This window comes from Daucus carota, chromosome 3 (assembly GCF_001625215.2).
Source record: "Daucus carota subsp. sativus chromosome 3, DH1 v3.0, whole genome shotgun sequence".
In the NCBI taxonomy this organism is placed as follows: domain Eukaryota; kingdom Viridiplantae; phylum Streptophyta; class Magnoliopsida; order Apiales; family Apiaceae; genus Daucus; species Daucus carota.
The window spans coordinates 45,690,408-45,712,487 of record NC_030383.2 but is presented as its reverse complement, the minus strand read 5'-3'; the positions used below and the strand labels follow the sequence as shown (position 1 = coordinate 45,712,487).

Below are 22,080 nucleotides of genomic sequence, written 5' to 3'. Positions count from 1 at the left end.
CAATGCAATTTAGGTTGAATCAATGAAAGGACATCAATTCAAATTCTGCATGGTTCATATTCGATTCAAACTCATATACATATTATATTTTTAATCCATTACATTTGTAAGTAAATAGCCATCATTTTATAAAATTTTAATTTCTTATTTAAGTTTAAATCTTCATAAAATATGATTTATTCAGTGTGATAATTTTTGTTATCTTTATATATATATATATATATATATATATATATATATATATATATATATATAAAATAAATTTGTATACCTATATAAGTTTTAATTAATCTTATTATATTTTATAACATTATGTTTATTTAGACTAAATGATAGTTATTGGAATAATTGAAATAATAATGATATTTAATGTCAGTGGATCATACCCGGTTCATATTCGGTGGATCATAAACTTTCCTGTTAAAAAGTAGAAAATATGATACTGAATCATATTCGGTTCAAATTGAGATCTCAAATACCAAGTCTGGTTTATAACTGAATAAAATGATCCGGACTCAAATCTAAACAAACTAAAAATAATATGATCTGAAATTTGAGCAGACGGATATCCGGTACGGCCTACCCTGGAGAGACCTATAAAAAACTGGGCCAACAAAAATCACTTATAAACGGGTGAACCTCTTGAGATATGTCGAGTAACTGTCATACTATTTACTAATTATAAAGGCCCAACACCTCTGGTATCAAATAAGTTCATATATATGTTTTGGGCTTTCTCGTGTATATCTTCAAAACATTGGGCTAGAAGTTCTTTTGGTCTCTTCGCCTTGAGCCCCTCATTTTGCGAAACATATAAAGACTGTGCAAAACTACGGTCTACACTAGGGGCGTAAACAAACCAAACTATTCGTGAACTACTCGAGTTCGGCTCGGAAAATATTCGAATTTGATTCGGTAATAATCGAGCCGAGCTCGAGCTCGAGCTATTCGAATGTTTTACCGAGCCGAGCTCGAGCTTCAAATTACTCGGCTCGTAAGGTTCGCGAGCCTTATCGAGCCTCTATTATTTTTTAATTTTTTTTATTATAAATATATTTTTACAAATATATTCAATATTTTATTTATAATTTATATATTTAATCGAATCGAACTCGAGTCGAACCGATCATATTTCGAGTTTTTGTCAATATTTGGTAACTCGATTCGAGCTTTCGAGCCGAACTCGAGCTTATCAAACTATTTACGAGCCGAGCTTCGAACTTGAAATTAAAGGCTCGGTCGAACTCGAACTCGAGCTCGAGCCCCGAATTTTTCAGTCGAGCTCGAGTCGAGCCTGGCAATGTTCGACTCGGCTCGGCTCGTTTACACCCCTCTACACTGATGCAGTGATGCATGCCCCCAACCAGTTCTTTTACGATTCAACAAAAAAATATTTAAAGACCCAAAGCTATACACAATGTATCCAACCAGCTTTAACCTTTACCTGAAAAATTCCAACTTTCACTTATGCTCAGTGTAGTTCAACTTTATTAGGATCATCGTATTATAGTAAAAAAATCTCAAAAAATAACTGGTTACAAAATTATAAGTACTTGAAGACATCTGTATTGTTGCAAACATAATTTTAATAAAATGAAAGAATATTTTGCTGATATGAAAAGCGCATGCAAAGTATAGATGGGAAACCGAAATTACTACACTTTGCAACTATATATCTTTAGAATTTTGGCAAATCATCAATATACTTATATAAAGGAGAAGCGAGGGGCGTGTAGGTGGCGTCTCTCAGACAGCTTCGTTCTATTTTTCTAATTTTCTGGAATTTTTGGATGAAAAATATCAAAAATAAAAACTACCTTTTTTAGTTTCGGATATGTTGGAAGTAAGTTGCAGAACTACCTTTTTCAAAATATCAATAGTAAAATCTACCTACCCTTTTTAGTATCAAATTATTAGAAGAATGTTTTAAATTATGGTTTTAGTTTAAAAATATCAAAAATAAAAATGATCTTTTTTAGTTTCGGATATATTGGAAGAAAGTTTTAGACTATCTTTTTCAATACATCAAAAATAAAAATTGTCTACCTTAATAAATATCAAATCATAAATTCAATTTATTTTCAATTATTTTGATATCGAAAAAGGCTTACTTTTCCTCCAAGACTATGACCATAATTTTGGAAAGGTGTATATCAAAACCAGAAAATATTTTTAATAAGCCGATTTTTTCTCAAATCAACACCTATAAATTGAGGTCAGACATCATAAAATTTAACATAAACAATTTTTTTGTGCTTTTTTGCAATCTAATACAGCAATGAGTTATACTATGATGGATGTTTTGAATGGTGATAGAGATGATTACCTGATGAGAGTAAGAGTTTGTCGGGTGAGAGTCGATAAATCCAAACATGAGAGGAGAATATAGTCTTGACATGATATTGATGGATGAAAAGCTGAATAAATTAACTTTTAGTGATATATGTTTGTTGGTTATTCTTATATAATATTTGTTTTGTTCATCGGACATGTATTTTGTTGTTAATATTATTCATGCAACACTTTCACAAAATCTGTTTGATATGCTAGATGCTTTGAATGGCGATAGAGATGATTGGCTGATAAGAGTAAGAGTTGTCGGACATGGGAATCGACAAATCCAAACATAAAAGAAAATATAGGCTTGACATGATATTGATGGATGAAAAGGTCAAAAAATTAACTGTTAGTAATATATGTTTGTTGCTATTCTTTTATAATATTTGTTTTGTTCATGGGACATGTTTGTTGTTCTTAATTTTTATGAAAAAGGCTTACTTTTCTTCCAAGGCTTACTTTTCTTCCAAGACTATTATCATATTTTTGAAAAATGTGGATATAAAAACACTAGCATGGATTTGAATTCCTACATCCGGACATGATTAATGCTCGTATTAATGACAAGGATATACTCTCTGAGTATTTTTTTTCTTACTCAAGATGTTTATAATATGAAATTTATTTAATTCTACAGATATTAATTTTGAATCATTAATATAATATTTAAAAGTGCCGCAAATTTATTTTATTTTACAAATATTAATTTTGAATCATTAATATAATTTTTATAGGCCGCCGCAACGCGCGGCTTCTCAACTAGTTAATTAATATGTTAAGAAACAAGTAAAATGTTCATTAACATTTTTACATATTTTTAATATATTAAAATTTTAAATAGTTTAGAAGGGATGAAGATGCTCTAAGCTGCAAAATCAGAAAAATAGTTGGAAATACTTCAGGACCGTTTGGCTGAGTTTAAAATAAGTGTTTCTTGCTTAAAAGAAATAAGTGGAGTAGAAGTTAGAAACAAGATAAAACTTATAAATGATTAAAGTGTTTGGCAAATAAGTAGAAGCCCTGAGACAAAAGCTAGCATTCCTAGCTTTTTATAAGTGCTTCTTGACTTATTACACAAACGGTACGAATAAGTGCTCAGAAGCTGGACTTATAAGTCCTAAACAAACACCCACTTCGCTGCGCTGGTTTTTTTTTTCTTTTTGTCTGTGTTTGCACCTGCTATTGATAAAATCGTCAAGCAGAAGAGCGTAACAACTTGGTGTTCTTCTGGTGGTGGGCCGCATATATGGGGCGGCAGAACGGAAAGTGGCAATTGACTACGACGCAGCGATGCAAGTCCCATCACCACTCCGGCTTTTTAAATAAATTACTTATTTACTTATATAAACAAGGGTCGCACTCAAGAGAGAACCGATGTTTAAAATAGAACCACAGAACCACTAAGGTTTCGCTGCAGAACCTTATATTTTTCATCAATTTTCAGCATCTAAATCTATATACATGTTTTTGTTGCATCGTTGTGTGTGTTCAAAAAGAATTTCAAAATATAATACATAAATAAGACATTTTTTTATTTGAAGTTCTGCTGCAGAACCATAACTAATACTAGAAATAGTGTAATGGTTCTAAGGGTTTTTTTCCTAATGGTTCTCTCTAGAACATGACCCATATAAACAATACTAATAAAATGGATACTCGAACAAATTTATACTGGTGGTGTTTGGGAACCAGCAAGGAGCATTTTTTTCCCGAAGAAGTTGTCTCTAGTTTTATTTAACTCGTTGGTGTAAAAAATCAGGAGTATTTATAGAAAATTGAAAATACTACATTTTATTTCAGAATTTCTAATTCTTTCCTAAACATTTTAAGAACTTATAAGTCTTAACTTATTTCTCACTTCTAATGCACTTCTTTATTTTAAGCAAGAAACATTTTTTTTAAATTAAACCAAACGATCTCATAAATTGGTAGATTCTTATCAAATTTTTTTTTACTCAGTCATTATATTGATAGTGCGTTAGGAACAGTCATGTCCATTTCTTATGTAGCTGAACAGGAGACGAATCCTTAATCATGATTGTTATCAAGAATTTTTCTTTGATTTTCTATCTCAAAAGGATAAATTTCTTAAAATGAGTGACTAAAACTCATATGGTTGATAATCCCGCGTGTACATCAGAAATTTGAAATTAATATGTTTTCCGCATATAATTATTATAACAATCCCGAACGAAATTCTCAATAGTCGGGGTATTACTTGTGAAGGTAATTGAAGACGGAAATGTGTTGCATATTTGTCTTAAGTTATGATTTTTCTAAGAGATTGTTACACTTTGTACCTTTGGACTTTGGGTCATTAGCAAATGAGTACCCACATTTTGAAACATGGCCGTTCGTACCTCAAAGTTTGTATTAGCTTTCCGTTTGTAACTCTGTTTCACCACTTCATGGTTGTTTTTAACGGAGTGGTGGATTAGGATTACAAACCGAATGCTAATACAAACTTTCGGGTACGAGCTGCCACGTTTCAAAATGTAGATATTCATTTACTAATGACCCAAAGTCTAGGGGTACAAGGTGCAATAATCTCTTTTTCTAAACAAAATATGGTCGAGTTCAACCAATTACGATATTCTGAATCATCCACATATTCACAGTTTCACACTATTGATGCCCGTTTCTTAAAAAAAAAAAAAAGACCATTGTAACGGATTGTTGTTAAGCTGTTGATTTATTGTAGTGGAAGCAACCAGGCGGTCAGACACAGAAGGATGACGAATAAAAGTGAAGCGCGTGCGAGAGAGGAAGGGTGGACAATTACCTTTTTTCTTTTACTCCTTTCTCTCTTGCAATGAACACTTATATCATTGGCATTGACTTGTTTGTCCGAATGCCTTTTGTAAAGTGCCCCTAGGCCCTAGCTAATCCTTTTTACCGGGCTTCTCTTTTTCACTAATCCCACTTATTTTTACCTAGCTCTTTGTGTTCTCGTATATCAGCAACTAAGTGGGTGTTTGTTTCCCGCTTTTAAGCCGGGCTTCTGGTTTATAAGTTAGAAGCACTTATTTCGTACCGTTTGTGTAAAAAGTCAAGAAGCACTTATAAAAAGCTAGGAATGCTAGCTTTTGTTTCAGGGCTTCTGCTTATTTCCCAAACACTTTAATCACTTATAAGTCATAACTTGCTTCTAACTTCTACTCCACTTTTTTATTTTAAGCAATAAGCACTTATTTTAATGTCACCCAAACGGCCCCTAAATTATTACACTTGTATGCATAGACACAAGGGACCTTCTTGAGGCACAGTGCTCATATAATAAGAGACAGTAACTGATTTGAATTACTTCAAGCCTGTTCTTGCAATTTAAATTTGAATTTATAGTTTGTCTTGTTGTTGAAATTATTTTAGTGTTTGGTTTCTTGAAAAAAGCAGTTTCCTAGAGTATCTTTCTGTAAATTCATGCAAGAGTATTTTATATTTGTTTGCATGTAGTGTCATACTAATATTGTACATATAATGTCTAAAACCAAGTCAACAAAAAACCAGAAAATTTGTGATGGATGCAGTAGTATCTGAGTTAAAAACACACGGGCATCTAACCTATTATTCTTGTGCTTAGAGACAAGCCTTGTATTTCTCAGAAACAAAACATAGATCTCTGTGTACATATAATACTGGGGGATGTTGTTTTTTGTAACCAGCGATTAAAGAATATAATTAATACAACTCATTGATCCATGTAAATATACAAAGCATGTCTGTCAGATTTGTATATAAAACTGGATTCCTCACTTGCTCCAATATGATACCTTTACTGGATTTTTTTATGCAGGAATCTTTCAATCAAGTTTGACATTGGAAACTGCTCTCATCTGAACTAAACCTAATATAAAATGACAATAAGATAAAACAGAAGTTTCAGATAATATAATTTTTTTCCCCCGATCAACCACCAGTTTCCATCAGCTGGTGGTTTGTGAGTTGTGACCCAGTGGAGCAGTTTATTACAGTGATTTTACCTTATATTACTTGTGAGTTGTGTCCAAATAGAGTAGGACTTGTGCAGTTTGCATCTTCTTCTTCTGGTGGAACCTTACATGGAGCAGAACATCATAGCAGAGTACAACTTTTTTTAGTTTTGTTTTAAATGACTGATGTGTTGAAAGTTTTTGATCTATTGCCAGGGCTTGAAGGTTGAAGCTATTCCCCCGAAAATAAAAAACCAAGTTTAGTACTGTCAGAATTATTTTCACCAGCTCTACTCTGAAGTATTAGTAGCACTTCCGTCTCATTCATTTATATACATTTTTTTTCAATTATTTGAGACACATTTTAAAACTTTTGTAAAATATGATTTATAACTTATTTTTTTTAAAATTGCTTCTGAATTAAAACTAGATTGTAATTTTTTATTCAGAATAAAAAACATTAAAAGTAATTTATAACACTATATTTTGCAAGAGGTTTAAAATATTTATCGAGCCCTCCGTCCAAATAACACATGTAACTCGATAGGAGGGAGGAAGTAAAATTTATCTGGACCCTCATTTGAAAAAATTATTCAGGCATCTCCAACCCCAAAAGCCCTTAGCTAAATTATTATCTAAAAATTATACAATTTCAATCCTTTATCCCTTTAGCAAAAAATATAACAAACCATGTTTAATTGGCTATATTTGTCAAACCAAATGAGTATAATTTTACAAAAGCATAATTATAGATAATTTCATTGAAACACAATCAAATTCCCTAACAAAAAATTTGTATAATCAATTTAGCTAGTTAATATAGCTCACCGTTATACATATTCCTGTTGGAGAGGCTCTTTATCGAGTTTAATCAAACACATAATTTTTTACATTTCACCTACTGCACCCGGTACAGTCGATTATTTCATCTATAACCAGATTAGTCAATCCAACAACCAAAGTTGCAAGAATAAGCAACTCTTCATTAATCACAAACCAGTCCAAAGCATATGACTGTTTAAGGCATTATATGCTGCTCATCTGCATATAAACACCTTCGTTTTCCATGCTACTATTGTCCGGATGTAAAAAACGAAGCAGCTTTTATCTAAGAAACTAGGTGTAGCTAATATAAACAAACAGAGAGGGACCTCATAAGAAACAACCTTGCCACAAACTTCAATTATGTTCTGTATCGATATTGAAAAGGTCAAGATTTATGAGCCATCACTATTTTTATTATTCTTAGATTCCTTGACAAACGTTAGTTTGTTTGATACACAAGGACAATGCAGATATCTCTATCAAAATACCAACCTTTATTGTGTCTCTACTAATCTCTTCCAAAACCGAAGAATTAACGAGGTTAAGACAAAACAAAAATAACAAAACCTCGTTCCCTTTCGAGCATCCAATGTCCCCCTTCCATCAATTTTTTTTAGAACAGCTTGCTAACTTATGTCTTTTATGCTTGGATAATTTTGTTATCAGTATTGTGAGATAAAGAACAAATTAGTCGAGTATTTAGTTAAAAAATAATGATATTAGAAAATGGAAAATGGTGATATGAAAAGCTGAAGTTTGCAAAACACTATGGTCCCCGGGCATATACTTTGTGGCCTACGACACTAAGCAGAATAAAAGTTACATGCGCTGTTTTATTTGTCCTGTTTTTTAATAATTTGACTCCGATGCGTATAAATAAAAGAAGAAAATATAACAGATGTTCTGTTTTTTGCGCAAAGATGCCATGGGACAAGGATTTTGCTCGGTTTAAGGAAAATACTCGAGTTATGCTATGCATCTTCTGGTAATGTTCAAGAAGTCTTAGAGCATCTCCAACGGCGTTGGCTATAATCGTTGGCTAAATTGGACATGTAAGACATTATGTAAAATTTGCTGAACCTGTAAGACATTTTGCTTCAATGGTATTGGCTATATTGGTTGGCTATAATTTAAAAATAGTATGTTATTAATATTTAGATTGTTATAAATAGAATATATCAGTTTAATATGGTAATAAATAATATGTAATCAGCGGGAAGAAGGAAAATAAATTGCGGGAGATGACGTGGAATTCGCTACAGATCTGTAGCGGATCGACAAATATAGCCATCCATAGGAGGATGGCTATAATTATACCTAAGAGCTTGTTGTGGTTGGAGTTACATTTTTTGTAAATATTGGCTATAAAATTTAATTTTGGAAAGCCACGTAGATTTTTAGCTAAGGGCTTGGGAGGGTTGGAGATGCTCTTAGCATTCCTCCACAACTTAATAAAAGAATCAAAACAGAGACGTCTAATATACCAGTGATTTTAGGAGAGATTTGTGATCTCCCTATATTATTTATTAGATCTAAATAATCAATTTCCCTATAACATGTCTAGATATTAATAAATCATCTCAAGGCCATGCTCCTGAGTTTTGCAGAAGAAACAACAAGTGAATGTAAGTGAAAACAAATGAACTTTCACTTTCATCTCATTTTTGAAGTGAAATTATATTATAATTGCATTCATTTTTACTTGTTTTCCTCCCTTTAAAAAATTCGTAAGCACATTATGTACTAATTAAGTTTCTCTTCACTTGTTTTCCTCCCCGGGCGCCACCATTGAATCCAAATTCAAACATGAGCAATTTTCGACCATACACTAGTTTTGCATTTGACTTTTTTTTTTTTTCATTTTATAAATATGTTTTTGTTATTTACAAATATTAACTTTATTTAGAAGAAATTACCGTTGTTGTTGTCAATTGATAGAATTATTATGATCGAAAAGATAATATTTATTAACTAAATATATGAATTGAGTAAGTAAAATAATTCACAATAATTAATTTTTTCAGAATAAATAGCCACTATGATGCTCTTGCCAATTTGATATAGCCAATATAATCCCAAAAATTATATTCGTAGACTAATGATGTGTTTTCAATTACAGTAAGATTTTAAAAGATTTTTTTATTTATAAAATTCGAGGGTATTCAACTTGAATTTTAAAAAATGTGTTAAAATATATGAGTATTCAATTATGATTTTAAATTATATAAAATATGGTAGTATTCAATGAGGATTTTATATCTGTTTCAAAATTTGAAGATAGTCAATTGAGATTATTTAAAATTCATTAAAATATGATGGTATTTAAATGATGACATGATTTTTTTTGGACTTCAAAAAATGTAGAATTTGTGAGATTTTTCAATGTGTTTTAAAATATTTGAAATCTCACCAAAATTCATGAGATTTTGAGGTATTATACTTAAATCCTCAAAGCTCTCGTCAACTACATTTTATTTAAAATCCGTATAAAATCAAAATTTGATACATCCATTAAAATCTTAAACTAATACACCCTCAACACACCCTCTAACAATTGAGTTGAGTATGATTTTCAACTCAAGTTCTGTCAAATTATTGACTACCTTGATTTTTCGATGAAAAAATTATAACTATTTAAATGATAACTAAAAATAAAAAAATCTATCAATTATCTCTCATCATTAGATTTTAATTTAAGTGTCTAATTATAATCCCAACACTTTTGAAGGACGAAGAAGGGGTTGGATAAGATACACGTCCTCCCATAATTGAAACAAAAATAAATAAATTATATCTCGATATCACCCTATTTAAATTTTATTACAAAATTAAATCAATTATGTGATTCCAAAATTAATTTTTAATCCAATTTATGATCTGATTTATGCTTAATCCTATTTTCAGCGCATCACCAGATAAAATCAAACACACCAAGTCCACATCACATCCATATATCCATAAATATAGCAGTCACACATGGTGAAACAACTCCCACTAGACCAGTGAATAGAATGTGGGGGATGAGTCCTTGTTTTTATGTGGAGCAAAGCAAACTCACTTCTACAATAAACCTCCCAGACTAGTCACTACCACAACTCACAACTTTACCATTTTTTTTCTTTTATTTCTACTCCCAAAACACAGTGCCTATAATTTAGCACTCCATATCTCCCTCCCATTCTTGCAAACATCTCTTTTCCTATTTTTAAGGCCTTTCCTTTTTCTTCACAATTTATTTATTACATTGACATTTTTGGGTCTTAAATTTGTGACTTTCCTCCAGCTAAACAACCCAAAATCATAGAAGGGTGTTAGAACTTGACATATATATACACATTGGTCAAAAGGGTGAGCTTTTGTAAGAACCCTTGTTGTGTTCAGGCTTTTTCACAATGCAAAGCAAGAAAACAACTGTTCTGTTTTGACTTAGACCATTATTGTTAAAACCCCATCTGGGTACTCATAATCTTGGAGTTTGATGGTATGTAAGTATATATATGTATGTATATTTGCTCCAAGTATTGATTTTTTTTGTTTTCTAGTAATTTTGTTTAAAGGGCTAGTGGTTTGTTTTGCAGCAATGGGCTTGAAAGGGCATGGTGGAACTGGAACTAGTAGCAATAATATGTTTGATATGGGAGTTGTTTCTATGCACAAGCGTTCTCAGAGGTAAAAAAGCAGCATACAACTGTTAAAAATCCTCCTTTTTTACTACTTAGCTTATGTCATGTACTTGGCTATTGATGAGTTACTTTTCTTACTAGGGAAGATTTGTGAAGTCATTTTCTCATTTTGAAGAACCAACTTTACTTGACTTCTTGGTTGTTCTATTAAATGCTCGTGTACTGAAAATCCATGATTCATAACTTGTTGTTTGACAATATTGACACAGTTGGAATATACCAATCATTTTTTGGTCAATAAATTTGTGAAAGCTCATTAAATGGGGGAAATCATTAATCTGTGTAGGTCTTGAATCTTGTAGTATACCAAGTGTTTTTGTTTAATCATACTTCATGAGCTAGAGAAGGAAGAAAGTGCAGTTGCATAATGTGGTTGCTGTTAAAATCTGAATATTTTATCTAGGTAATTCGAAAAGGTTATTTTTAATCCACTTAAGGTGGATGTCATTTACATTCTAGTAGTGTGTTGTAGTGGTCTTGAACATAGTGTACGGACTAGATAGAAACTTGTAAGGGGTTTAGGATGACATATTTCCTGTTCGTTGTATGTATTCTTCAGTTTGTAGTTGCTAAATCCTTCTCAATTTTGTATGTAATGGCAGCTTCCCTGACAAGAGTGATCTCCTGGGAAATAAGTCGGATTATGTACATGAAACATCTGACTGCTCGAAAATGGTAAGATCACTCTTGCATTATCCTTTTTACAAGTCTTCAAACTAGAGCATCAGGTGGAGGGGTTAAACAGACGAAGTTTTGTTATTATTGGTGTGACTGTGCTTAAACACCCGTTTGGCCTTGCCCACCAACTTCAAGTCAGATAACTAGGGGGGTTTTATGAAGTTTGAAAAGTTGTTATATGACCTCAAATATTAGCCTACTTAATTCACAACTAGACCCGAGATCAATTTGTGTTTACTAGTTTTGATTGAGTCGATTCGAAAAGCATTTTATTAAATATTATCCAATTTTATTTACTCCCCATAGTATCTCATTTTGTACATAATTGCAAACTCTACAGATACCTAACCATCTCATGTTATGAATTTCACTGTTTGCAGGATATGAAGCACTTGCAAAGCAGCACGAGCTTGAAACCAAAACCTTTGCCCAATGCCGAAGTCCGAAACTTGTTGAGACAAGAGGTAAAGAGACAAAAATGTTGATCGTGTTCTTTTTTACTTTCGAGCAGCCAGTAACATGTGAGGGCATAATATTGTTTGTCATAAAACCCATAAGATTATGTGGAAAGTAGCGTTTTTATCATATGGTACTTTAAAGCTCAACGTGTGTACAGATTTTTAAGCGTAAAACATATTCTTACCTGATATGTGTATTATGTAAAGTTGTTCAAATATAGCTTAATATTTACTTTTACAAAGTGGTTATATTTCTTCTTCTTTTGCAGATACTACAACTTGAGAAAAGATTACAGAACCAGGTCGCAATTCGTGGCGTGCTAGAACAGGCACTGGGTTATAAGTCCATATCCAATGACATTGGGAACGAGGTCTCAATTCCTAAGGTAGCACATTGTACCCACCACCCAAATAAAAATGAAAGAAAAATTCCACACCTTGAACTCGTAAACGTTGATTATTAAAATGGTTGCATTACATGGCAAGTAAGGCCCCATGCGAGCAAGAGTGAACTTAAAATTCATGTCAAGGTTGACTGATAATACTATAATCATAACAATTTTTTGCCTATGTAATACCCAAACAAACTTTCCACAGATAATTAATTTGTAGTATACCTGATACGCTTCTATTTTATAAGTTTACTGTTGTGACACAGCTAAAGTTTGCTCAACCAGTTTCGCTTTTGTGTGTTTACCATGTTTTATCTCTGCAACTGTGTATTTCATTAGATCTCTTGAGGTTGTATTGAAACAATTCAATTGTATCTATGTTGTCTCAGCCGGCCACTGAACTGATCAAGGAAATTTCAGTACTAGAGCTTGAAGTTGGGCATCTGGAGCAGTATCTTCTCTCGCTCTATCGACAAGCATTTGATCAACAAGTAACCTCTACATCTCCATCAATGAAAGACGGAGGACCAAAATCACCCAAAACTTCTGCAAAAGAAAAATCTGAAGTAAGATCTGGAGTTAGTACAATGTCAAATATGGAGAAACCTTCTCCTAGATCTACTTGCATAAATCCACAGAAGGACTTGAATGATCTAGGTGGTGAGGATAGACTAGTAGAATCTGGTGTCTATCGCTGTCGCTCATTTTTAGCTCAACATTCAACTTTGTCGTCACAAAATTCTCCCCTGGCAGAATCTTTGGGCAGAGATGTACGTGCTTGCTATTCACAGCCTTTGTCCATGATGGAGGTACCATATGTTTGACATCTTGAAATCTGTAGACACTTTTTTAATCAATTATCACTTAGATATCTGTTCTTGGAGTGTTATTGTTATTAGATTATATTGAACTCTGTCATGTTTAGGCAGAATGGAGTATCTCCCTGTGACATTTTTTATTGGATTGTTTTCAGTATGGGCAAAATACTGCTTCAAATATAATTAGTCTGGCAGAGCATCTTGGTACCCGTATTTCTGATCATGTGCCTGAGACGCCAAACAAGCTTGCAGAGGATATGATCCAATGCATTTCAGATATATATTGCAAGCTTGCTGACCCTCCAGTTTTGGATCATGGACTCTCATCACCCACATCATCATCGTCATCAATGAGTGCATTTTCTCCAAAGGATCATTCTGGAATGTGGAGTCCAGGGCTCAAGAAATATTCATCTCTTGATGAGCGTTTGGATAATCCTTTCCATGTGCAAGGGCTTAAGGAATTCAGTGGGCCTTACAGCACGATGGTTGAGGTGCAGTATATATATAGAAATGATAAAAAGTTGGCTGAAGTTGAACACATGCTACAAAACTTCAGGTGATTTTTTGTATAATATAATTCTTCTATCAATATATCATGCTTTAGCTGTGTACTTTTTTATATATCTTCTCAGTTATCATAGTTCTAGCAACTCCAGATGCTTAATGGCTTCTCTTTATTGTAGATTTCTTATATCTCGTTTAGAAGAAATAGATCCCAAGAAGATGACACACTCTGAGAAGCTAGCTTTCTGGATCAACGTACACAATGCTCTAATGATGCATGTATGAAATATCCATGAACAGTTCGAGCTGTCCCCTTGATTCCTTCTTTGATATGAATATTAATTTCTGCTTTCACTTTAACAGGCATACTTGGCTTATGGGATTCCACAAAACAATGTGAAGAGACTCTTTATTCTCTTAAAGGTGAGCATGCGTCATTGATTCCTCTAAGAAATTGTATTTAAATAGGGTTATTAATTCCTCAGTTTAACCAGGCTGCCTACAATATTGGGGGTCACATAGTAAGCGCAAATTTGATACAAAGTTCCATACTGGGATGCCGGATGTCTCGTCCTGGACAGGTAAAGACTAGAAGGACTGTGCTGGTTATATAAAATTAATATATCTATTAATTGTCTGATTAGTTTCTCGCTTGGGCTAAAGCAGCATAGAATTCTTCTAAAATTGCTTTCCTTTACTTATCTCCCTCTTTGGTAAATTAGTTTGGATTACAGTCACATTGATTTACTTTTTAAGTAGTGCGGGTCATTTCATTGTGTTTGCAGTGGCTTCGGCTGTTGCTATCTTCAAAGTCAAAATTTAAATCGGGAGATGAACGACAGGCATACTCAATCGAGCATCCAGAACCACTTTTGCATTTTGCTCTTTGTTCTGGAAGCCATTCTGATCCAGCGGTAATTGTTCATAAACTACTGTTGCTTTGGTTATTATCATAAGATATTGCAATAACTAAGACTGTAATTGCTTATAAACTTCTCTTGCTTTGGTTATACTATATCATAAGATTTTGCAACAATACTTTAATATCCTAGAAGTCAGAAAACCGACTCTTGTAATTGCTTGAACTCACCATAGCTGCTAGCTACATTCATCGTCACTCAGCTTATCATCATTCATGTTTTGCTACAAAGTATATTATTCAGCAAAAGTTGTCTTTGGCTGCTAGCAAGGCAGTAGATGCATTATCCAGTTACAGATAGATCAAGGGCTGATGCTTCCATATGTAATATTCAGTGTGTTACATATTCAAATTGTTAAGTTTTGTTACACTGATTTCCCTGTTGGTTCTTTATTGTTGTTGGGTGTTTCCATTTCTTTCTGAAAAAATAAAAATAAAGACTTCCTTTATGACAATTAACTAGTACAGTACCAGATAGCCTACTTGTATGCTAATTACTGGTTGGTCACAAGAACTAGAAGTTTGCTGTGCCTAGCTCTCTGTTTATAACTACTAACTAATTGATTGAAATGTCTCTCAGTAAGGTGGTTCTTTTTCTTCAGGTTCGAGTTTATACACCCAAGTCAATAGCAAAGGAATTGGAAGCCGCAAAAGATGAGTACATTCGAGCTACCTTTGGTGTGAGTAAAGACCACAAAATCTTGCTCCCAAAAATTGTGGAATCTTTTGCCAAGGATTCTGATTTATGCACTACTGGCATAGTGGAGATGATCCAGAAGTCTCTACCTCAATCTGTTAGAAAGAGCATAAAAAAATGTCAAATGTCAAAGTCCAAGAAGATCATTCAATGGGTTCCCTACAATTATAATTTCCGATATCTTATTTCGAAAGACCTGGAAAAATGACTGCTTGCACGGGTAAGCGTAAATTATTAGCATCTCTCAGCTCATAGGCAGTTTTTGTGTTCAAAGTCTGGAATTCGGAGTTATTGTACAAAATGAAGTAGTTCATCAGGCGAAGGAGATGATTTAGTATATGTACTTTGCATGAGAGCATGTATAATCTCTACTTCAATATCATGTCATAACAACTGCATTATTTCTAAATAGTCTCTGACCACTTGTGAATAACTAGAGCATTATTTTTATGCACATCTCAGAAATTCAACTTCTCCCAGATGATCTGCAAGCTCTGGATAATACAGACCACCTATCTATAAGTGTAAAAATGATTGTCTTTTACTTTTATTTCTGTGCAGTAGTCCTCAATAATGTTACTCAAAAGAGGAACCAGATCCAAACAGTCACAACTCACAAGTCCCTCTCTTCCAAAAGCATATATTAGCTCTTTCACCGACAGTCACCAGAAAACAACAAAACCGAAATTAAAATACATATCCGGTATATCTCACTCGGAAGTCGGGTCTGATCGAGTCTTGTTCATAGATTAGTCAGACATAGAACCACAAAAAAAATCTATAGACAGAGTAAAATTTCATTTCGAAAACCCTTAATTATTCAACTTAACACTGATATGAAAAGGGCATAGCCTTAATCTAATAAGGTTTCTCTCCGACAATATTTCCAGGAGGATTATAGAAACATATAGTTATAGTAGAAGAGTCTTTTGCACATGAAGCTTGCGCACACCCCAATTCCAGAGACTTCTTCCAGACAACCTGTGTATAGACACCACACTTGTGGTCAGCTGGGCAAGAATTGTCTGCATAATTGTAATACTTCTTCTCAGCCACCCAAGATTCCACAGCCGCCTGAGGTGACACCACTGATCCACTGCTCCACAGCTGATTGCCACCGTACTTTCCGCTGCTTAAATTTGCAAAGTTGCAGCTTTGTTTGTCTCTCTGGTATCGAACCAGAAGGCTGGTGGCATTAGCGAGAGCTGCGCTCCACTTGAGAGGCTGAACACCCACTTCAGCTCTGGCTTTGTTGTGAGCATCGAGGTAGGCCTGAGCCGCTGCGCTGAGTGGCGGCTGAGCTGGAGCGGTGGATGGCGCCGGCGCCACCCCTTGTGATGAACTCTGTGAAATGACGAGAGCGAGGACTAATAATGAAAGCAGCTGGAGCCTAGCCATTTTTCCTAACACCACTTGGGAAATTTTGGGTCAGGTGAGCTTATAAATAAACAGAGAGGGATGGTTTAGGATAAATTTAAAATAAGTGCTTCTTCTTTGAAGCAAATAAGTGAAAGAAGAAGTTTGAAGAAGTTAAGACTTATAAGTGATTAAAACATTTCAAAAAGAAGTAGAAGTCACGAACAAAAACAAGTATTTTCAACTTTTTATCAGTATTCTCTTGACGTTTTATACAAACGTTACCAATGAGTACTTCTGGCTTATAAACCCACAAGCCGCAGGCTTGAGCCGGACAAATACCACCATGGATTGTCATTAAAGGAAAATAAAGCTGGGGTTGTTTTGGTAATTTCAAGTAACGTTACGTTGATGGTGATTAATGGAGAGGAGATACTTCCAAGGTGAGCACGTGGATCAGCTGACTTTGTCCGTTAAGCAAGCAAGAAGACAAATCTGCGCTGCTAAAAAATGAGTGAATGTGATCATAACTACTGGCCTGATCTGTTCACACGTGAATTGTTTCTTTGATGCTAGTAAATCGAATAATTTCCCCTTTAGTTTGAGGTTATCAACTATTCATCTCGGTGTCAGAGTAATTGCGGTGATTTCATCAGCCAAGTGGTGTCTCATGCAATTAGAGTAGCCTTTGTTAGGCTCTCTAACCTAGTGATCATTGATGTCTCTATCATCATCGTATTTTAGAAATGTTATTCGCATTCTTCTGATATTCGTAGTTTGATAATTTTATTGGATAATTCGATTTTTTCTTCACAAAAATGCATTGAAAGTTTGAATGCGCAGAAAGCAGTAGTAATACATCCATTATTCTCTCCTCACACGTATATAGACGAATATCGTAAAAATGTAAGGTTCTAAGACTTTTGTGGGATTATTACTATTTAATTGAGATCATGATTGATTGTCATTGAAATATTGCATAAAATTTATTTGGCCAAAACTTTAATTCAAGGCAAAGGGTAGTGTTGAAAATTAACGTGAAATCTGTTTGGGTTTGGGCCTCACTCTGATATTTTAAGATTTCCCGTAGACTCGTTCTTAGCCTGATATTAGAACTCTCATCCCAAATATGGACTGGTTTTCAACAATTGTTAAACAGAATTTTTTGACACACATAACAATCCATTGCAATACTTTATTTATAAAGCATGTTTTATTTATTGGTAAACAAGAAACCGATACTCTCAAGGGACATGATTTTTTGCTAAGAAGTTAAATAGTATAGTAACATATTTGATGAAGCTTCCACAGCCATGTTGCACATTGCATAGTAAGAAGACAGTTGGAACTTGGAAGTCTACGCAGTTCCCCTGGCAGGTGGATTATAGAGGCACACAGCCAAACACCCGCCACTTGTTCCATTGCATGCAGCTTCTCCACACCCTAAAAAACCTGTATTCCTCGCCACAACCTGGAGGTATGACCGGCATTCCTCGTTCGGGAAACACGACTTCGTTTCGTCGTTATAATTCGCCTTCTCCTCCATCCACCGATCCACCACAGCTTGTGGTGCACATCCTAGAAGCCCAATTGATCGCCACTTGTTGATACCATACTTCGGTTCGGGTAACTTGGCAAAGTTGCAAGTCTTGAGGTTAGGTTGATCTTGAACTATCTGGCTAGCCTTAAGGGCTAGATTAGGACTCCATGAGAGAGGGTGAACCTTAGCTGCGGCTCTCACTTTGTTATGTGCAGTTAAGAAGTCTCCAGTAGACTTCCTAGGAGACACTGGAGCAGCAGCAGCTGTGGTGGCTGCTGCCAATGTGAATATGGCAACAGCAAGAACTAGCAAGTGTTTGGTCATGACTTGTAGTATTAGATTTGTAGTTGTCTGGATGGATATACATATGTTCAATGCCATGCGCACTATTTATAGTCTCTTTAGTGCCATACGAAGAGTTGTGGTTCTTAATTACAAGCAGTGGCGGAACCAGAGGGGGGCTAGGGGATGCTAGAGCCCCCCCTAACCTCGAAAAAACAATGTATATTTTTTTTTCAGCTCCCGCTGAATTAGTGTGATGCCAGTATAGTTTTTTTTAGCCCCCGCTGAATTATAAATGTCATAGAGAAGTATTTTATACAAACTCCTTAACTTTTCTCTAAAAATAATATAAACAATCAACTCTTAACTATTTAAGAAGTAAATTACACAATATCTCCAACAATATTCCCTACATGTGCTCTCTATCTATATCTGCTAGGAGTTTGTTGGAGTTCATTTCATCTCCATATTCTTCAAATTTAGGCTAAAGAGCCCATATGAAGAATTTTTTGGACATGCTCTCATAAGTCATACGCATACATTGACACTACCTTAACTCAGTGAGTTCTTTTGATGAAAGTTTTCTTCGCAATTACTAATGATTTGTCATAAGCTTTACAACAAAGAACTTGAAATATTATATATACTATGACAATGGTTCGAAGTATGAAAATTAAATTGCAGCTATTAAGAGAGAAAGGGAGACATTTTTAGAAGATGTTCAGTGTTATAAAACTTGTTTACTAATTACCTTTTTATTTAACAGTTTATTGATCTTATTTCCCAAGAGATGGATAACCGTTTTACAGAAGGAAACATAGAGCTACTACGTTATATTTGCTCTTTGGATCCTAGGAATTAATTTTCTGCCTTGCACAATTTTATCCAAAGGATATCTCTTTAATTACTAGACCTGGAGTTGTTATCAAATGAGTTAGACAAGTTTATCTATGATGTGAGAGCGGATAAAGATTAATCTGGATTTCGAAGTATAGGAAATCTTTCTGTCATGACGGTTAAGACACACAGACACACTGCTTATCTCTTAGTTTATCTTCTGGTTGAGTTAGCTCTAGTTTTACCCGTTGTCATTGCTATTGTTGAGAGAGCTTTTTCAGCTATAAAACGATCAAGACTTATTAGCGTGATAGGATGGGAGATGCATGACTGAATGATAGTATGATGATATATATCGAGTAAGCTATTTATGCATGTATAGATGAAAAAATATTTCAGCCCCCCCTAACTTTTACTCCTGGTTCCGCCACTGATTACAAGAGACTGATCCGCCAACAAATGGCCGCCCAAGCCCAACCAAGTGCTTAAAAGTCTAAGTGTGAGTTGGTGTCTGTATGCTTTCTGGTAAGGTTTTGAAAATCGGTACCTGTGAATGTTGGGCTTTTCTACAATAGAACACAAACGTGGTGTGTCATAAAGAGTCGGTTACCAGATAGTGCATGCAGCATAGAGCTTATAAATTCTATTTATGTGGTATGGAGTATGGACTATGGAGTTCCTTCAGTAATTTGAGCTTTGACGAGAAAGGCGGTTCTATATATGAAGAGGCTGAAAGAATTTATTTTTAATAAATGATAGTATAGCCAGTATTTTGATGAACAAAGGGCGGAAAGGGATATAACCATGATCCGGGGCGTAATCCTGGCGGTGAATAAAAAAGGGAGTTTCAAGAATCATTGGATTCATTGTGTTAAGCAGTCTGGAAACAATGCGGCTATTTGTTTAGCTCGTTTTATTGTTTATTAACCTGATTGCATTGTCAGTTGGGGATCTGTGCCGACTAGACTTGTTTTAATTTAATGGAGTGAATTTGCATTTTGTCAAAAAAAAAAAAAAAATCAAGTGACTAAATTATTATATTAAATTCTTATATTTAATAAATATTAGTTGATGCGGGTTTAAAAAAATTTTAAAATTTATTATTTATTGGAAAGATAATATATTTTTTAATTACATTATCATATTTTATTATAATTATTTAAATTATTATTTTTAAATGATATTTAAATTATTGTTATTCAAAAATAAGACTTTCTATATATTAAAATTTAATCTTATTTTAAATGTAATTCATAACAATATGGGTCCCCATTCTATGGAGTTCACAAAATAAGGAGTATTGGAGTCCAAGATTATTTAAAAATAATATATTCGTTTTAATTTTAATTTGTTTAGTCTACAATATTTGTAAACATCCGACAATATGCAGATTATATTATACGATATGATCGTTGCAATCAAAAAATAAAACAATTATTTTATAAATCACTAAACACTATATATGTTCTAAAATATAACTCATAAGAGAATAATGATCTTAATGATTGTTGGAGATTGAAAGATGTTAATGATTAATTGATAATTAAATTTAAAACTACTTAAAGATAATAAATTATATATAAATTTGACTAATTAAAAATATTATTTACGACTAAACTAAAAGATTATGACCGGTATTTACTACAGCTTAAATGTGGACTTTATGGAACTTAACTCTAACAATATGTTTTATTTTAGTAAAATCATTATATTGGTTGATGATTTTTAAATTGTGAAAATAATATTCAAGATCAACACATATAAGTTTGTTTATAGCGTCTTTAATCTCGAATAAAATTTAAAATTTTAAGTCGTAATTGTTATATTCAAATCTAATGGGCAAACGTTATATATAATTATAATTGGAGTTCTTGTAAATACAACAGTGGTGTTGTAATTGTTTGACAAACTAATATTGTAGTTTGACAAAGTTAATTAACTTTCCAAAATTAATTTGATATCAAATTGACGGATGTCCTGTGTTTTCATTTTATTATTATATGTTGCAATATGGACAATGACTTCATTCTCTTCGAGTTTCCGTTTGTGATCAAGTCAGTGTTACCGCTGCCTTATTCATCTTTATCGCAATCTTCTAAAGAGCACAGAATGAATTAAAATTTATATTATTAATTTGTAATCATTTTAGATTTATAATAGGTATGTGAAATGTTATTTAATTTGTAATTGTTTAAGACTTATAATATGTATGTGTAATGTTGGTTGGTTGAAGTTCTTGCACATCTAGGAGCGGTAGTTGTTTGTATGACAAATTAATATAGAAGTCGAAAGAAATTTTTAAGTTATATAACTTAAATATATTTTATAGATAAAATTCACAATAAATAATGAAACAACAATAAAACAAAACAATAATAGAGTTTTTTAGCCTCTTTTTTATTTTATGTTCTCATATCCACACAAAAACTCTGCCGACTTCTTATATTTATTTGATATAAATTTTATTGAGTTGATTCATATTTAATTGATAGAAATTTTATACGGTTAATTCCTATGTCAAATTGTTCGATAAATCTATGATTTGTAATTAATTTAGAGTTATATATGTGTTACGTATATTTAATCCGTAATTGTTTTAGAGTTAGAATATGTAATTCTAATGTGGGTTGGAGTTCTTTTAGACGTAAGAGTATTAGTTGTTTGTATGACAAACTAATATAGAAGTTTGAAGGAATTTTTAAGTTAATTAACTTAAATATGTTTTATGAATAAAATTCATTATTTAAATATTTAATTTATATTATGTTCTCAGATCCGCACAAAAGCTCTGTTGACTCCCTGTATATATTTGATAGAAATTT

At 33.3% G+C, this 22,080-nt stretch overlaps 3 protein-coding genes across 5 annotated transcripts; 1 reads left to right on the top strand and 2 right to left on the bottom strand.

Moving 5' to 3' along the window:
• The first annotated feature begins 10,189 nt into the window (after nt 1-10,189).
• On the top strand, nt 10,190-15,697 carry LOC108215172 (uncharacterized). Of its 3 annotated transcripts, none has more exons than XM_017387551.2 (12): nt 10,190-10,572; nt 10,670-10,760; nt 11,377-11,449; nt 11,833-11,916; nt 12,180-12,296; nt 12,692-13,111; nt 13,276-13,679; nt 13,807-13,906; nt 13,991-14,050; nt 14,122-14,208; nt 14,413-14,541; nt 15,149-15,697. In XM_017387551.2, exons 2-12 carry the CDS (start codon nt 10,672-10,674, stop codon nt 15,449-15,451), a joined length of 1,866 nt encoding a protein of 621 aa, XP_017243040.2. In that variant the 5' UTR covers nt 10,190-10,572; nt 10,670-10,671; the 3' UTR covers nt 15,452-15,697. The 3 variants fall into 3 exon arrangements, with proteins under 3 accessions (XP_017243040.2, XP_063945110.1, XP_017243041.2); XM_064089040.1 differs by having other exon boundaries at nt 10,435-10,576; XM_017387552.2 differs by lacking the exons at nt 10,190-10,572; nt 10,670-10,760 and adding an exon at nt 11,061-11,177.
• A 325-nt stretch (nt 15,698-16,022) lies between these two features.
• LOC108215173 (STS14 protein) lies at nt 16,023-16,679 on the bottom strand. Its single transcript, XM_017387553.2, has one exon. The coding sequence runs from the start codon at nt 16,639-16,641 to the stop codon at nt 16,102-16,104; it is 540 nt and encodes a 179-aa protein (XP_017243042.1). The 5' UTR covers nt 16,642-16,679; the 3' UTR covers nt 16,023-16,101.
• A 1,277-nt stretch (nt 16,680-17,956) lies between these two features.
• LOC108213830 (STS14 protein) lies at nt 17,957-18,463 on the bottom strand. The gene has a single exon (XM_017385617.2). The coding sequence runs from the start codon at nt 18,461-18,463 to the stop codon at nt 17,957-17,959; it is 507 nt and encodes a 168-aa protein (XP_017241106.1).
• Nucleotides 18,464-22,080: the final 3,617 nt, after the last annotated feature.